General features: G+C 40.1%; 2 protein-coding genes across 2 annotated transcripts; both read right to left on the bottom strand.

Moving 5' to 3' along the window:
- Positions 1-299: 299 nt before the first annotated feature.
- Positions 300-1,849, bottom strand: LOC115667638 (F-box protein At2g02240-like). The gene is made up of 3 exons (XM_056303658.1): positions 1,554-1,849; positions 561-679; positions 300-423 (listed from the first exon to the last, which is right to left on the bottom strand). Exons 1-3 carry the CDS (start codon positions 1,827-1,829, stop codon positions 300-302), a joined length of 519 nt encoding a protein of 172 aa, XP_056159633.1. The 5' UTR covers positions 1,830-1,849.
- Positions 1,850-2,540: 691 nt separating this feature from the next.
- LOC130135159 (uncharacterized) lies at positions 2,541-6,857 on the bottom strand. The gene is made up of 6 exons (XM_056303664.1): positions 6,744-6,857; positions 6,547-6,633; positions 5,726-5,890; positions 5,477-5,530; positions 4,901-5,038; positions 2,541-2,810 (listed from the first exon to the last, which is right to left on the bottom strand). The coding sequence occupies exons 1-6, from the start codon at positions 6,855-6,857 to the stop codon at positions 2,541-2,543; spliced, it is 828 nt and encodes a 275-aa protein (XP_056159639.1).
- Positions 6,858-15,701: the final 8,844 nt, after the last annotated feature.

A 15,701-nucleotide genomic window follows, 5' to 3' on the forward strand; every position in this document is an offset into this window, starting at 1 on the left:
ATGTCACATATATTCTTAACGTCTCAAGAATAGGTCCAGTCACAACTGATCTTATGGAATCATTCATATATTCAAATAATTGGACAAATGAATGAATACGTCCTTGCCATTAAATAGATAATGTAATTGAAAGTACAACTTAAATCCCTAACATGTAACTGTTACGTGGTAACTTTAGAGCATACATCTAACACCCGGCATGTATCTCGCTTGCGAACGTCGGATCCGCCTAATAAATTTTTCAACCGGCGACGATGATCAGTCGATCTGAAATGAGAAGGAGATCAGAAGGAATTTTGCTAACAGCTGAGTTTGAATACCAAATACGCTGCATAAAGGGTTCTGGTCGACAGCATGCGAGGACTAATCGTGCCTCTGATTTCGAGCCGATATGCTTCCATGAGTTCAGCAACTTCTGCAAACCTGTTAATTCACAAGCACATTCCATACGATCATCACCTTGAGGGAGAAACAAAAGAAAGTTTATTTTGGGACAAACAAATTAATGCTACGCCCATTTTCTTCATGAAGGTGAGAGAGTGGAGGAAATAATGTAGTACCTGGAGTTGGGCATGTGATTCCAGGACCAGTTACTTCGAGTATCACCCCCTGTTATAGACAGGGCCCTCGCAGATAGCATGATACATTTCTTCCCGCTGTGCCTGTCCAGCGAAAAGCTCTGCGAAGCATGTTGGATTCACATCAGCAACAAGAACCCGGGCCGACATCGTTTTGAGCTAATGAGCAATGCTAACAAAGTCCGGGAGGATTTTGAGCAATAAACCCAAAATAAAAAGCAGACTCACCCCGAACTCCCAATCAACCATGAGGTAGCGGACAGTCTTAAAGCCATGTACAGATCACCCCAAAAGATGCATTGCATTAGTGGTCATCAAGGTACCATATCAACAGTAATGATAATCTTCATGCTCTTAGCACTGTATATTGAGTGATTCAATAGATCTATCCCATTCTTTGCTCCAACCATTTGAATCTTGTCATTTTCAGACGAAACATCCTTTCCTTCTTCTTCACCCTTCATTTGTCATTCTTTATCTCGTGGATGTAAACCATGAGTTGGCTCATACAATTCAATCAACCTTTCATATTCAGATCGTGGCTGGGTGCGAAAGAAAAATGTCCAGTGGAACCCACAGCACGATTATTATATGACAGTGGCTTCTCCTCGAAGAAACAAAATGCACTCGCTCGGTTCAGGCGGGAAGAGGCCAAGAAACTAGGGGTGATCATGGTTCCAACGGGTACGTTTCGTTACGGAATCTAGAACTGCTCACCCCTACAAGAAACATGTGCCAATGACACCGCCTTTCAATTCAACTACTCAGACAATGAAAGAACAAAGCCAAATTCACAGCGTTTCGAAACGCGCAGGCGACAGCACATCACATGAATCACATTTCAATATTCTATTTAATCTAACACGAAGAACAGTTATCGCGTATCACCCCCTCAATCCGCAAAGAAAACAATAATAATAATAGCAAACAGAATAGGAAGAGGCGGTTTGAGGTGGCAAGACGGAAGAGCCTTACCAATTTGCCGTCGTTGACGAGAACCGGGTCGTCGCAGAGGCTGAAGTAGAGCTCCTTCAGCGACGAAGCGCACCGGGAGACCATCGGGTGCCAGTCCGGTGGCAAGAACGACGCCCAGACCGCGTCAGAATCGCACGCTGACTTGAAAACCGGCGAGACGGATGCGAGCCTGCACGCGTCGGAGGGGCTCGTGAAGGAGACGACGCTGGCGATGCACCCCTCGGGCAGCGCGGAGAAGCCCGGACCGTCTCTACGCTTTGCTTCGGTCACGGCCATTAGAAGAACTCCAAAGAAATGGGGTGGACGCCTTTCGAAGAGAGACGATGGTGATTTAGAGCGTGATTCGTCGTGTTCATATATATATAGAGAGAGAGAGTTACAAGAACTCCGATAATGGGATAAATATGTTGGATTTTAGATGGATATACTTCCAAATAAAGTAAAAAAAAACTTAAGAAAGGAATAAATATATTGGATTTTAGATGGATATATTTCCGGATAAAGGTTGACCAAGATTGCTTCGTGTGCACGGCAAATCATATCTTATCAGAGAAGTAAACGAAAGGGTAACTCCACGCTTCCATGGGCTTAAAACACGAATGAAATTGTTGGGTTCGTATTAATATCTTTTTCTAAAACAAAGTAAAAGTTACTCTACAGGCACCATAAGAGTAAATCAAAACTCGAGCAAGAAGTTATGATAGGAAAATCCACAAATTGGCCTTATACTAATGAAAAAATATGGATTAGTTGGAGCCTATACTGATGAAAAAGAATAGTCGCTCTAAATTTTAGAGCGTGGTCAATCAATCATTTAGGTTTCAATCTAGTTTGGCCATACACGAATGGCTTTAGCTCGAGGAAGGCTCAAAATATAACATTATGAAAGGAAAGCTTGACAAATATGAGAAGATAAAAAGTATGGATATTTGCATCTTGGAAGTTGACATTACAATGGATCTTATTCTTATATCTATCGGTTTGTTTCTAAACTCCACAATTTGCTCCACCGGGTCCCCCAAACAACAAGGTATAGCCCATGAATTCATCGGCATTGTTGACAGCAGCGCCATAGCAATCTTCCGAACTCGTGTGAGTCGAAACTCGATAAGACTCGGGCACTTTCCAATCTCGCGAGCCGTCCATGTGTTGAATCTGTCTGAAATAGCACGCGTGCGAGTATGACTTGTCCGGAAAGTATCCGCTTCCCATAGGCGGGAAGGCCATATCTTTGGATGCGTATGTCACTCCTCCGTACTGCAGTGTGTAGGCGCCATACGTCAAATCAGGGAGCAGCTTAGCCGGCCAATAGCCCACGTTAATGAGGACGTTATCCATTTCGAATATTAACCACCAATCCTTTGTGTTCCCAGCTTAGCCGGCCAATAGCCCCTGTTGCAAAGTCAATCGTTAAATTATCGTTAGGTTGCGCTTGATAACGATTCTGTGCCCGGGAACAGATTCTGCTCAGAAATGATTCTTTTTTATTCTGTGCCCGGAATTGATTCTGAGCATTTTAAAGCGTTTATTAACGGTCCAAAATTCCATCCCTGGAATAGAAAAAGAACAGAAATGCGTTTGGTAACGCCACAAAATTTCTTTTTATTAATAATATTTTTAAATATTTTAATATTTCTTTCTTTTTTTCTTTTCTTTTTTTCTTTTCCTCCTTCTTGGCCATAGCTTGCTCGTCGGCCATGACCGGTAAAATATTTTTTTATTAATAATATTTTTATTAAAAAAAATTTTTCTTTTTTTGGCCATGACCTGGTCGCCGGCCATTACCGGTAAAATATTTTTTTTATTAATAATATTTTTTATTAAAATATTTTTATTAAAAATATATATTTTTATTTTTTTTGGCCATGGCCTGGTTGTCGGCCATGGCTGGTAAAATATTTTTTTTATTAATAATATTTTTTATTAAAACTATACATTTTTATTTTTTTGGGCCATGGCCTGGTTGCCGGCCATGGCCGGTAAAATATTTTTTTATTAATAATATTTTTATTAAAAGAATTTTTTCTTTTTTTGGCCATGGCCTGGTCGCCGGCCATTACCGGTAAAATATTTTTTTTATTAATAATATTTTTATTAAAAATATATATTTTTATTTTTTTTGGCCATGGCCTGGTTGTCGGCCATGGCCGGTAAAATATTTTTTTTTATTAATAATATTTTTTATTAAAACTATACATTTTTATTTTTTTGGGCCATGGCCTGATCGCCGGCCATGGCCGGTAAAATATTTTTTTTTATTAATAATATTTTTTATTAAAATATTTTTATTAAAAATATACATTTTTATTTTTTTTTGCCATGGCCTGGTCGCCGGCCATGGCTGGTAAAATATTTTTTTTATTAAAATATTTTATTAAAAATATATTTTTTTCTTTTTTTTGCCATAGCCTGATCGTCGGCCATGGCCTGTAAAATATTTTTTTTATTAATAAATTTTTTTAAAATATTTTTATTAAAAATATACATTTTTATTTTTTTTGGCCATGGCCTGGTCGCTGGCCATGGCCGGTAAAATATTTTTTTTATTAATAATATTTTTTATTAAAATATTTTTATTAAAAATATATATTTTTTCTTTTTTTGCCATGGCCTGATCACCGGCCATGGCAAGTAAAATATTTTTTTTATTAATAATATTTTTTATTAATAATATTTTTATTATATATATATATATATTTTTTTTTTTTATGGCCATGGCCGGTAAAATATTTTTTATTGATAATATTTTTTATTAAAATATTTTATTCTCGTCAGATCCGGCAAGTGGCGGTCCTCGGGCCAGACATTAGAAGCTAAATTAAAAACCAAGAAAAGGAAGAAGAAAAAAAAATTGATTCTCAAAATTGTTCCCAGAATCAAGAAGCTACTTTTTTTTTATTCTTGATTCTGCTCCAAAATCACAATTTTTGACAAAATTGTGCCCAGAATCAAAAAATTAAACAAACGCATTTCTGTTCCCAAACTGATTTTGGGAACAAAAGAACAGAATTAAACACTGTTTGACAAGTTGTCATGCGCAGCCTTAGAGAACTTTTTTGTGTGTCCTCGAAGCAAGATATTTCAGTTGTGGGCAAGATAATCAATCCACGCACAATGTGATTTCCAACTAAATTCACTAGCATGTTCAAGAAAGGGGTAAGTAACCCTTTTTTTCAGTAATCATTTCTTGTTTTCACAAACATGTGTAAAAAATGTTTCAAACTCTTTAAAAGAGCAACTGTTCACCTTTTGCCTCAACTCATGTCCGTGCTGGTGTAACTCTCATGCTACATAGAATTTTTTTTTTCACCATCATTACAGAGGTCCGAAGATAAAGAGTTAATTACCTCTTGAATAGCGACATGAATCTCAAATTGTGGCCCCTCGTAAACAGAAGAATTGAGGAGAGCTCCTCCAAGTGTAACGGAATGATCAACTTGCACAAAGCCTGGACACTGCAAATCAAAGCAACCTGACCCATCCGCCTGTGTTTTTGAACATGTTTAGAATGATTGTCCATTTTGGACTAGTTTAATTTTGCTCTTTGAACAATAGATTCAGCACCGGTTGGATAACCATCACGCATAACCACCCATGCCAAGTATCGTAATCATGTATGCAAATGACATAATTCTAAGTGTTATCGATACTCATCCAACACCGAATTCGATAATTTTCTTTTTCAAAAGCGGCATTCCAATGAATTAACAATTTACAGATTAAAAATTGATAATTAGTATGCTGAAATTGATGAAAGACGTATTTCCATATGCAAGTCACGCTACCAAATTACAATCAAATGAGCAATAACTACGAAGCCGTGATTCCATACGAGACAATAGAAGTTGGGGGGAAATGGAGAAATTTCCCTGTTATACATCTAGTTTTCTGGAAAAAAAAACTTATAGCAAGATAGAACTTACTTTCCAGTAGATAAAGAAATGACTACGATCGTCGTTGTATGAAATTGGATCCACCTATCATGACAAAATCCATCAAATCTAATATTATATAGCAAGAAATAATAAGAACAACGCCGAATATGGAAAAATAACGCACCTTAGAACAAATGAAATTCTAATCTCACTTTGAATATGTTCTTTTATTTTCTTTATTCCCATTCAAAAAGGAAAAAAAAGATCTTAATTAATTTGTACATCGGGAAAACGTACCCTCCATCCGACTTGTATCATGTTCGTTGGCCTTTTGATGTCGCTGATGACCCAAATCTGAGCTCCACTAAATTGTCCCTTTTCACACTTTGGAATGTAATTATCAATGAATGCTTTTGCTCCGTGGAAAGGATTACTGAAGCCTCCCAACTCCAGAAAAGCAAACTTGAAAAATTGAGAATGACATCATCAGTAAATGTAATTATTTTGGCCAATTATCGATTGACATGCGAAATTCACTATAATATGACACGTTAGGTTTTTAATAATGTCATATAATTACAAGAGAGCTAAAGATATGTCGAAGGTCATTTTACCAAGTCAAGTTGAATGCAAAACTACACAAAATTAATCGTATAATACAAGAGACAACAATTCATTATGATACCTAACTAAGGGAAGAACTTACATGATAGCCTGGATATTTAGTAGACAAAGGCGGATAGATCTGTGGACGTGTCTGCTCAACCAATTTGGCTCTCATCCGATCTTCCTTTGTCGTTCTGAGAATTGGAATAGTTCCATCTGAACAGCCCTCCAGAAGATGTGATCTCTCAAGTTGCTCAACTTGTGCTCTCTTTCTGTGCTTTGTTGCATTGAGCGAAAAGCTAGGCTTTTTCTGTCCACAATTTAGTTCATGCAATAATTTATGATTGAACCAATACTACTGAAATAGGGGCAGAATTTCATGGAAAATTGCACAATCAGTATGCAAGATGGTGTCTCCCCTCTTGAATGGAGGAGGAGCTAGCGGAGGCTGTGTACGATAGAGTAAGATCTATTGTGCAATTAACCCCGCAATTTCACTGATAAATCAATACTTGAAGCTTATGATCTTTCAATAAAGGATGGTCGAACGCTGGTTGTTTATATAGGTCGATACAATCAATGATCTCTCCGTACATTGTCTACGAACAACAAAGGTTAGTACATCGACACGAGTGACAAAGAAACTCATGCATAATAGTATATGTACATAAGCGTGCACCGGGACAAAATTCAAAATCAATCAAAATACCTTAAAGGTCTTAATCGGCCGCTTCTCTTGATCCGAGTCTTGTGCTTCAGCATTGGAACCAACAAAAAGGGCAGACCATACGACTGCAAGCAAAGAAATATTTCTCGACCCCATTGCATGAATCTCTGTGTTGCTATTCGTTTTTTCGAATGGAGAACGAATGCTCTGGAACAAGGTCGTCTCGTTTCACTTTTTAATGGAAGGTGATTGGATTATTTATGTTATATTATCGATTAATTTGTTGTTGCTCTTATACGATTTCTTTCCATTAATGCAAAAGTCTCATTTTCTATAAGGCGAATAAAATCAAGCAATTAATGACTCCACTTTTTTTCCTAGGTTGGGGTTTCCTCTCTTTTCCTTGAAATCGCTGGCAATCCCGTCTCCGAGGGAGGGAGAGACCTGTCTCCCTCTTTCCTCTTTTGACGTTTTTTGTCTTTCTTATCTCCCCGATCTGTTTTAAGAGTTTGTGTGTTTAAAGAAATTTCTGCAGCTGATCTTGGGTAAACGTTGAGACCGATTCAGCTATTTGTCCAGTCGACAGTCACCGAGGAGGATGTTCGTAAAGTGGCTCCGCAACCTCTCCGAGATTAGGCCGCTCTCCTCTCCCGATTTATATCGAGGTCAAGTTTTAGGGGTTTTACTCTCTCAAACTAGATCTAGATATAAATCTAGGAGCTTCTTACATGTATTTTATCTGTGTTCTTTCCACATTTTGATGTTGGTGCCGCTGCACAATGATAGTGATGAGGACGTAGAACCTAGACGCATATCGCAAGCCATTGTAAATGGAGTGTGAGATTTCGACGTGTGCTCATCACTGAATATGATGATCAGCCACCGAAAGTTTATGGTGATAAATCTGTTCTTGAGAGATGAGAATGTGCTTCTGTTTGCACACTTTGCTTTGTTATTTGTTTTTTGGCTTTTGATTTGTTTTGCAATTATTTGTGATTTTCTAGGCTTAAATGCCTTTTATGTATCTTTCAAGTGTTATTCTGATATATGAAAGACATCTTTCTTTCAACCAAAAAACAAATCACGCAATGTTGCACTGCACATTTTAGTGACTACTATAAAAACAATCGTGTAGTTTTTATTACCAAATTATTAAACGATCGTTGAAATTTCTTATAGATCGGATACCAATTTAAGACCCGATAATCAGATATTCAAGAGATATATATATCATAATGAGATACATCTATAATGAGTATTTGAATTTTAATTTAGAAGTTTTATATATGCTACCATTAGATTTGGCATTTGAATTATCCTAAGTGTGTTGATTCTATTGCACAATTTAGTCTAAAATCGATGTATAATCGAGACTAATAATAAGGCATACATTATTGTTCGCGCAAAAAATCAGAAAATGAAAGGATAAAAATATTTTTTTAATCACTATCGCGCAGGATTCCATTTTCCTAAAATGCTCGTAGTTAATTGATTGAGAGGTGTTTACACCAAAAAGTGATCGGGTCATCGACATGTGATTAAAGCAACCAGCGTTGTTAGATATGTGACCAGTCAGTGTCGATGCTAGTGTGTATAGACAATTTTCGCCAATCTGTTGTCGATATATGATGGCGAATGAGTAATGATTATCAATAAGAGTACCGATTGATCCAGATGGATGAGCAATCAAAGTATTAAGAGAAAAAACACATCAAGATATGATTGAGAGTTTGAAGCCACTAGAGAATGAAGTGACTGCAATCGTGGGACAGTTAACATGCATTTTATAAGGGCAATCGCTTGGAAACAAGATCATGGTGTCACGAGAACATGGGCACAAGACTTTCGAAATTGAAGAAAATGGGCATAACCGCTAGACCCACTCAAGAACAGTTACGGCACAACCACAATAAATACAATCACCTATCCACTCAAAGTCTCCGGCCCCGCACAAATCAAACAAATTTACTATATTTTAGTATCTTTACCTTCCTGTGTCGTACTTTTATCTTTCAGACTTGCGTCGTCGATTAAATTCCGGCACGTATCTCTATTCTGGGTGTTGCATCGTCAATTAAATTCCAGCGTAATATTTTTTCGCTCTCAAGCTTTATCGTCGATTAGGTTTCAGCAGAGTTGTTCGCTTGTAATAACTATACCAGATACCTGATCCGTGAATGCTATTACGAGATACCTCAACCGTTTCACTGTAAAACCAACGAAGAAAGAGGAAAGGGCATCGACCAACAATTGACGATTTAAAATTGATCCCTATCCTTTTGTATCGGCCCCCTTTGTAGCTTGTCCTTCAGTATACTTACACTATTTATTTGGCAAAAGCACATCACAAGTGCCATAACTTGTGTACGGAGATCACTTTGGTGCCATAACTTTTTTTTGGATCACTTTGGTGCCAACTTTTTTGAAAAACGATCACTTTAGTGCCAATGCTGACATGGCCGCCGGAAATCTGACATGGCTATTTTTTTATTAATTTCCGATGCTGACATGGCTCGCCGGAAATCTGACGTGGCTCTTTTTTTGGCCGGAATTTTGGCCGGAGTCACTAAAGTGATCTTTTTTCTCCGATTTTGGCACCAAAGTGATCCGAAAAAAAGTTATGGCACTAAAGTGATCTCCGTACACAAGTTATGGCACCAATAGTGTCCTTTTGCCCTATTTATTTGCTAGTCGGCCGCAAGGCTTGGTTTCCATCAACTCCGGTACTTCGCCAAGGGAAAAGAAATGAGCCCCAAAGCATAGGGCTTGATATGATGGGCTAAGCAAGACCCAATCCAAATTAAATAATTTCACTTCTAGGCAGTATTCTACATTTCTTATAGGGATAATGGCACAAACAATCCATAAACTTTGGCTCAATATGCAATGTAGTCCCTAAATTTTTAATTGATTCAATGTAATCCATGAACTTTAGCCTAATATTCAATATGGTCCTTGAATTTTTAATTTATTAAATAGTCATTGAACTGTATAAAAATGTTCAATGTAGTCCCTACACTTGAATTAATGGAAGAACTACGTTGAATATTTTCATATAATTCAGGGACTAAATTGAACATGTACCAAAAAATTTAGGGACGACATTGAACAAATTAAAAGTTCGGGGACCACATTGAATATTAAGCTATCACATTGTACATTGGGCCAAAGTTCGGAAACTGTTTGTGCCATTTTCCCTTTCGTACCTCTCAACATATCATTTGACTTGAACCCCCCAGAAAATAATAATAAGGGTTAATACCACATAAACCCCAAACCGATACACTAAACTAATTTGTTGACCACGGAAAACTCTAAACTAGTACACTTGTGACAATTTTACCCTCCGTTAGTTTCCGTTAAATTTTTTGGTCAAATTGCTGAGTTGGATGATAAGTGGCAGTTGACGAGTTTACCGGTTTGGGGTTTTATCCTCCGTTTGTCATAGGTGTACCGGTTTGTGTTCGTGATATTAATCCAATTTAGCGGAAACTAATAAAGGATAAATTTGTTACAAATGTACTAGTTTGGAGTTTTTAGTAATTAAAAAATTAGTTTGGGGTAAATTCGTTATAGATGTACCGATTTGGGATTTTATATTGTCAAAAAATTAATTAGGGATAAATTTATTATAAGTGTACAAATTTGTGACTTTTCGTGGTATTAACCTTAATGAAAAACGCTGGCTCTTTTGGTACATTTGTTGACTCGCGAGACTAGCCTTGGAAATTCCCGGAAAGAGCGTCGATTCCCGGGCAGGAGCAAGTCGCGCATTTCCGGCGCACGCCCCCCTGCCGATGATTCCACACGCAATTGCTGCGTGAACGGTTTGAATCAAATCAACCAAAGAATCTCTACATAAAAGCTATGATAAAGATCGCTGCCTTGCTGATCACTAAAACGTGTTTGCGAAACCGAAGTTGTTTGACGAACGAAGACACCTTTCTCGAACCAATTTCGTTCCCCGTGTTTCCACGCCTGTCAGTTTCAGATCGTGCAAATAAATGGCCAAGCGAGAACAACGTTACGTCGTAAGCATGTGCAAAGCAGGGCCCCTCTTCATTCGAACAACGATTTGAAACTTGCTGCTCCGCTTTGTGAACTAGCCATATGTGTCGATCTTCCTAACTAGCCCTACGAAATGGTCCTTCAAATCTTTCCATCCCGCCAGAAGTTGTCGAATAATCAAACTTATGGTCACGTAATCTAGGTGCAGCGCGCATATGGGTGCATTAAAACCGTACATCATATTGTGTGTGCACGCGCTAAAGTATTGTCTCGCATCGCTTAACAATGAGTTTTAAGTACCTTTTATATTCACGTGGACTTCCTCCGCCTAACAGCTTAAGTTTTTTAGTTTAACTTTCTAAACCTTTCGCGAACGTGCGTCCACTCCCCATTAGTCGAATTCCACGCGCCCCACTCGTGATACGGCTTGCGCCCACTCGTAATCTGGTCTGCACGCGAGAGGGAGAATGGTCCCAAATACTTTATATATTTATGCGGTCTCTTTCTGCTTGTTATCTTACGGTTTAAGTTTTTGAGTTGGACTTTCTAACCGTACGTATGTTGAGTGCACCTCACCATATGAAAATTCATATTCGAAAGAGCTAGTTTGACAGCGGGATCAACGATCCAACTCTCGGTACGGATTTAGAAAAGGAAAAAAATCGATACATCTATGGTAACAGATCATCTAGAGGCCAAGTACTTTGCCCTTAATTATTTTAAGTGTTTCGTGGACACGAGAGACCGTTCAGTCGTGGGAAAATTCAAACGAGGAGACAGCAGGAACACAAGTACCCTTGGAAGGCTCGTGATATGGGGGGTGTTCTAAGTTTCAAGTTCCCAAATTTCAAATTCAACTTCTTCTTCTTTCGTTTTTTCTCCTTTGGGGCCCTTTTACAATTCCATGGGACTCTTCCAACTTCCAAAGCCTTTGAACGACTCTTCCAAGCACCGATGAAGCATCAAAAGAATCAAAGAACAGCCCCCCACACATTTTCCATGTCAAAAGTCAATCCTCTGTTTTTTTCCGCCCTTAAAAAAAAAAAAGAAGGGTCAAAACCCACCCAAATCAATCCTTTTTAATCCACCCTTTTTCTTTGACCGAAAAAGAAAAATTCCACCCCCTTTTTCCCTCCATTTCCACATTTCTTTTTTGCCCCTTTTGGAAATTACACGCGGAATTTCGAAAAATCTTGAAGAACGCAAACCAGAACGAACAAAAATCAAGTGCGACAAACCCAGGTCAATAAGGAAGCGGGGCCCAACCACTGGGGATTGTCCCGATGGCCACCCTTCCTACTTGGGAATACGAAAGTGTGGAGTTCAATTCCGCACCCTCTCGGGGGCTAAGGGTGGGGACGTATAATTTCAGATGTGAGTTTCGATTCTCAAGCTCTGCAAAGAGGCAGAGCAAAAGTCTGAAAGTGAGTAGAGAGTTAAAGTATAGCATATTAAAAAAAAAAAAAAAAGAAAGCGGGGCCCCGTAATTAGTGGATATGGGGGCTGATTGACGGGCCGTAATGTGGGTCCGGATGGCTCGAGTGGGTGGTCCGAACCGGCCCCGACTTTAAAAGATAACCATCTTTTGGAAACTCCACCCAAAATTCCCAAAAAGAAGAAGAAGAGAAAATCAAGCTTTTAACCCCATTGGCCTCCGAAGCAAAAACTGAAGATCTGCTTAACGAACGACCGCACCCACCTTTTGTGTTTTTTTTCGCCTTGTTCACGTCCTTTTCCCAAGTCAAACTAATCTTTTAATGCCTTTCTCATTCTTTAACCACATGCATCCCCTTTCGCCCTTTCCCCTTGCTTTTCTAAGTTCTCACGATCATTTTGGCTTGTGGTGGTGGGGGGGGCTAATCATTCGATCAGGAGGCGAGCATGTTCACAAGCCAGCCGCGAAGCTCGTTGAGGAGTCCGATGGGTACTCAGCTGCCGCAGCCCGCGACGGCTAGGGTTTCTCCGCCGCGCCCATCACCTCAAATTTAGACCTCCCGTGACAAATTTCTATTGCCATCATTGGAAATTAAGATCGCTTAGTCTAATCAACACAAAAGATGCGCATCCCTTCGCAACGAGACCGAAGAACGCGATCCGAGGTAGTTTCGGCATGCACGTATATCCACTCTCACCTTAAGAAGAAAGGATGAATTGATTTCACGTAATCATTATCGACCAGCAGCTTTGAGTTTAATGAAAAGAACGAAGCCCATTGCAATTGTTCGTAAAAAAAAAGCGAGCGATAAAGTAAAAATTCCGTTTTAGTTAATCACAGAAAAATTCGGGATAAAAAATCACGAAAAATTCCAAATGATGCCAATCGTGACACATTCGTCCTTAATTTTTTTGACATAAAAAATAAAAAAACTTATACCTATGTGATACATTTACCCTCCGTCAATATTCATTATATGATTTTTTTAGCAAAAACAACATGGTTTCTATTTCACTGAAGCCACGTGAGTGGCAAATTAACACCGTTTGCTTTTTGGCGCCATCTAGGCATCTTTTTAACCGTTCTCATTGACAAAATCTTGATGAAGTGTGAATGTGTTACGTAAATATAAGTTTGGGATTTTATGTGTCACATGAAAAGTTTAGAGTATATGTGTTACGAAAAAGGTTAATTTAGGGTTTTTGATAGTTTATATCCTAATTTTTTTTTTTATAAAAAAAGGTAAAAGTGTGGGCGGGGGCGCCTGCGACGGCGAAGTGAAAAGGCAGCGGTTAAAAGCGCGTGATGGGAGGAGGAGGACGACGGCGACCCCCCCGGAACTCGAAGGAGGGCAGGCGTGCACGCACGTCGTCATCATTTGCATTTTGCGTTTGTTGTTCCGCTCACCAAACCATCCCCATCAAAGCATGAATTCTCCTTTCTACACCCCCTCACGCTAAAAAGCTCTAGCGGCTCAACCTCCCTTTCCGTTTGTTCCTTCCTTCCTCCCTTTGTTGATGCCGACGTGGCCCGCCCTGTCCCGTTCGAATGCGTCGAGTAGGGTTTCATCGCCCGCGACCCCGGGAAAATTGCTCGGAGGAGCGAGAGATACCGCCCTCAATCTCGTTTCAATTCGATCGGTTGGTTATGCCCGTTCGAAGCAATGACCTCGTGATCTCCCCGTGTCGGAGATCGGCGCGATGAGATCGGCAGTCGGATTGGTGAGCCGGATTAAAGAAATGAACGAATGAACGCCGCGCTTTGATCCGGCAGGCTAAGTGGAGCTCACGACCACACTTCACTCTGCACTGTTACCAAAATCCTACTGATGATTATTATTATTATTATTATTATCCTCGGAAAATTAATTGCAAATCTCGGACACGTGAAGAGGGGTAAAAGTGCGCAATTACTTAAACAAGTTCACCAAGCTCTACGTGCTTGCTGTCCTTTTTTTCTCCTTTCTTTTCTTTAATTAATCGCATAGAATAAGAACCTTTCCACTTTAGTGCTATTGATAACCCCCCAAAGATCAATCTAACGTAGACAATACGTGCTCCATGGTCACGTGCAAACCCTCTCTTTTTTCCCGGCACTCTGATCTCGATAGTAAAGAACCCGCGACGAATCATTCCGTTGCAAATTCATCCTGCGACGTAAAATTTACACGAGACCTCGTTCGTATATGTTTGGCCGTTCATCGAAACTCGGTACGACCTCAGCCCTAATTTCGGGTGAATAGATGATAGCCTTATTGCGTGCAAGCACCAGGAGCGAGATTAAGACAGAAAGGTACGAGCTTAGGTTTAAGTAGGCGAAAAACAAGTCCAACAAATATTGTGATTTCGCGTGAATATAACATTAGAAACGCGCGAAATTCCTCGTGGGCACCGAAATTCAAGACACGAGTCAAAAGGAAGCACGGGAGTTCGCATCACCACCACCACCACCATCCGAGGTCCTCACGTTGCTTGACGACTTCGCTTAACGTTAATGCCACAAAATTGCGCTCTCCCGATAGCTAAAACCCAAAATGTGGTTCCACCTAACGTGCGAGGAATTCCCTTCTCTTAAACGGGCGACTGGAAATTAAACATTCCCGTTTTTCTTTTCCAGTGAAAAATAAAACAAAAAGAAGAAAGGTATGTGTAGTTTTTTTTTTTTTTTTCGGGGTCCGGGTAGGTATGTATAGTTAGAAGAGTCCAGATTTGTGACGATCTATAATTATTTTTTTTTTAAATATTATTATTTCATTGATGGAGAAAAGCTCTAAAATAATGGAATGACAATATTCCCTCGAGGTTTCGAGATGGCATCCAACGTCAGAGGGGCTTAGGGGCTTCGGGGGGGGGGGGGGACACGTGGGCAGAGATGGCGACCTCGATTTCAGCGAATATAGCTGCCCCCGAAGGGGGAGACCGCGTGCCCTGGCAAGTGGAAGGAATACACGAAGAAATCGCAACATTAAAAAATAAAAGGGTCAATAATAATAAATAAATAAATAATGACTCGTCGCGCCCGTTACCGAGGGGGGGGGGTGGGGTTCCACGAGCTTTCTGCCCTCCTCCTTGCAAAACTCTCGCCATCTCTTCAGAAGGGGGAAAGGGAAAAAGATAGCGCGTAATAATTTCTTCTTCTTTTTTTATATTTTTTCCTTAGGTTTCCTTATCTCGGGTGGGTTCCCTTGCCGCGTCGTCCGAGAGAGGAGGCAGAAGAAAAAGGAAGGTGGTGGTGGGGGGGAAGAGGAAGAGATCGACGGAAGGCCGCGACCTGGGGAAAGAGAAACGAAAGGAGGGAAGGGAAGGGGAGGTGGCGGAGGGGGGGGGAGACCAGATCTGGAGCTTCGCGGATCTCCACGGCTTTCTTTAATCTCGCTGTCGCCCCACACCGTCTCCACGGCTGGATGATTTGAATGAGGCCCCTCGTAGTCGTAGGTCCCTAAGCGCACACATCCCGTCCCCCCCCCCCCCCCGTTCTCGTTCAGCGGAAGCCAAAGCAGCGTCGGTCAGGACCGGGAGCTTCCATTCGTTGCTGCTGCTGCTGCTGCTGCTTGCGGC

The sequence above is a fragment of the Syzygium oleosum genome, unplaced genomic scaffold (genome assembly GCF_021117445.2).
Source record: "Syzygium oleosum isolate NSW1041296 unplaced genomic scaffold, Sole_v2.1 Sole_v2.02, whole genome shotgun sequence".
Lineage (NCBI taxonomy): Eukaryota > Viridiplantae > Streptophyta > Magnoliopsida > Myrtales > Myrtaceae > Syzygium > Syzygium oleosum.

Coding starts and splice junctions, on each gene's coding strand:
- LOC115667638 (XM_056303658.1), bottom strand. CDS start 1,829: ATGGCCGTGACCGAAGCAAAGCGTAGAGACGGTCCGGGCTTCTCCGCG. Junction 680..1,553: donor TCGTCAACGACGGCAAATTG/GTAAGGCTCTTC, acceptor CATGCTTCGCAG/AGCTTTTCGCTGGACAGGCA. Junction 424..560: donor AATCACATGCCCAACTCCAG/GTACTACATTAT, acceptor GTGAATTAACAG/GTTTGCAGAAGTTGCTGAAC.
- LOC130135159 (XM_056303664.1), bottom strand. CDS start 6,857: ATGGGGTCGAGAAATATTTCTTTGCTTGCAGTCGTATGGTCTGCCCTT. Junction 6,634..6,743: donor GGCCGATTAAGACCTTTAAG/GTATTTTGATTG, acceptor TGTTGTTCGTAG/ACAATGTACGGAGAGATCAT. Junction 5,039..5,476: donor ATTTCTTTATCTACTGGAAA/GTAAGTTCTATC, acceptor TCAAAAACACAG/GCGGATGGGTCAGGTTGCTT.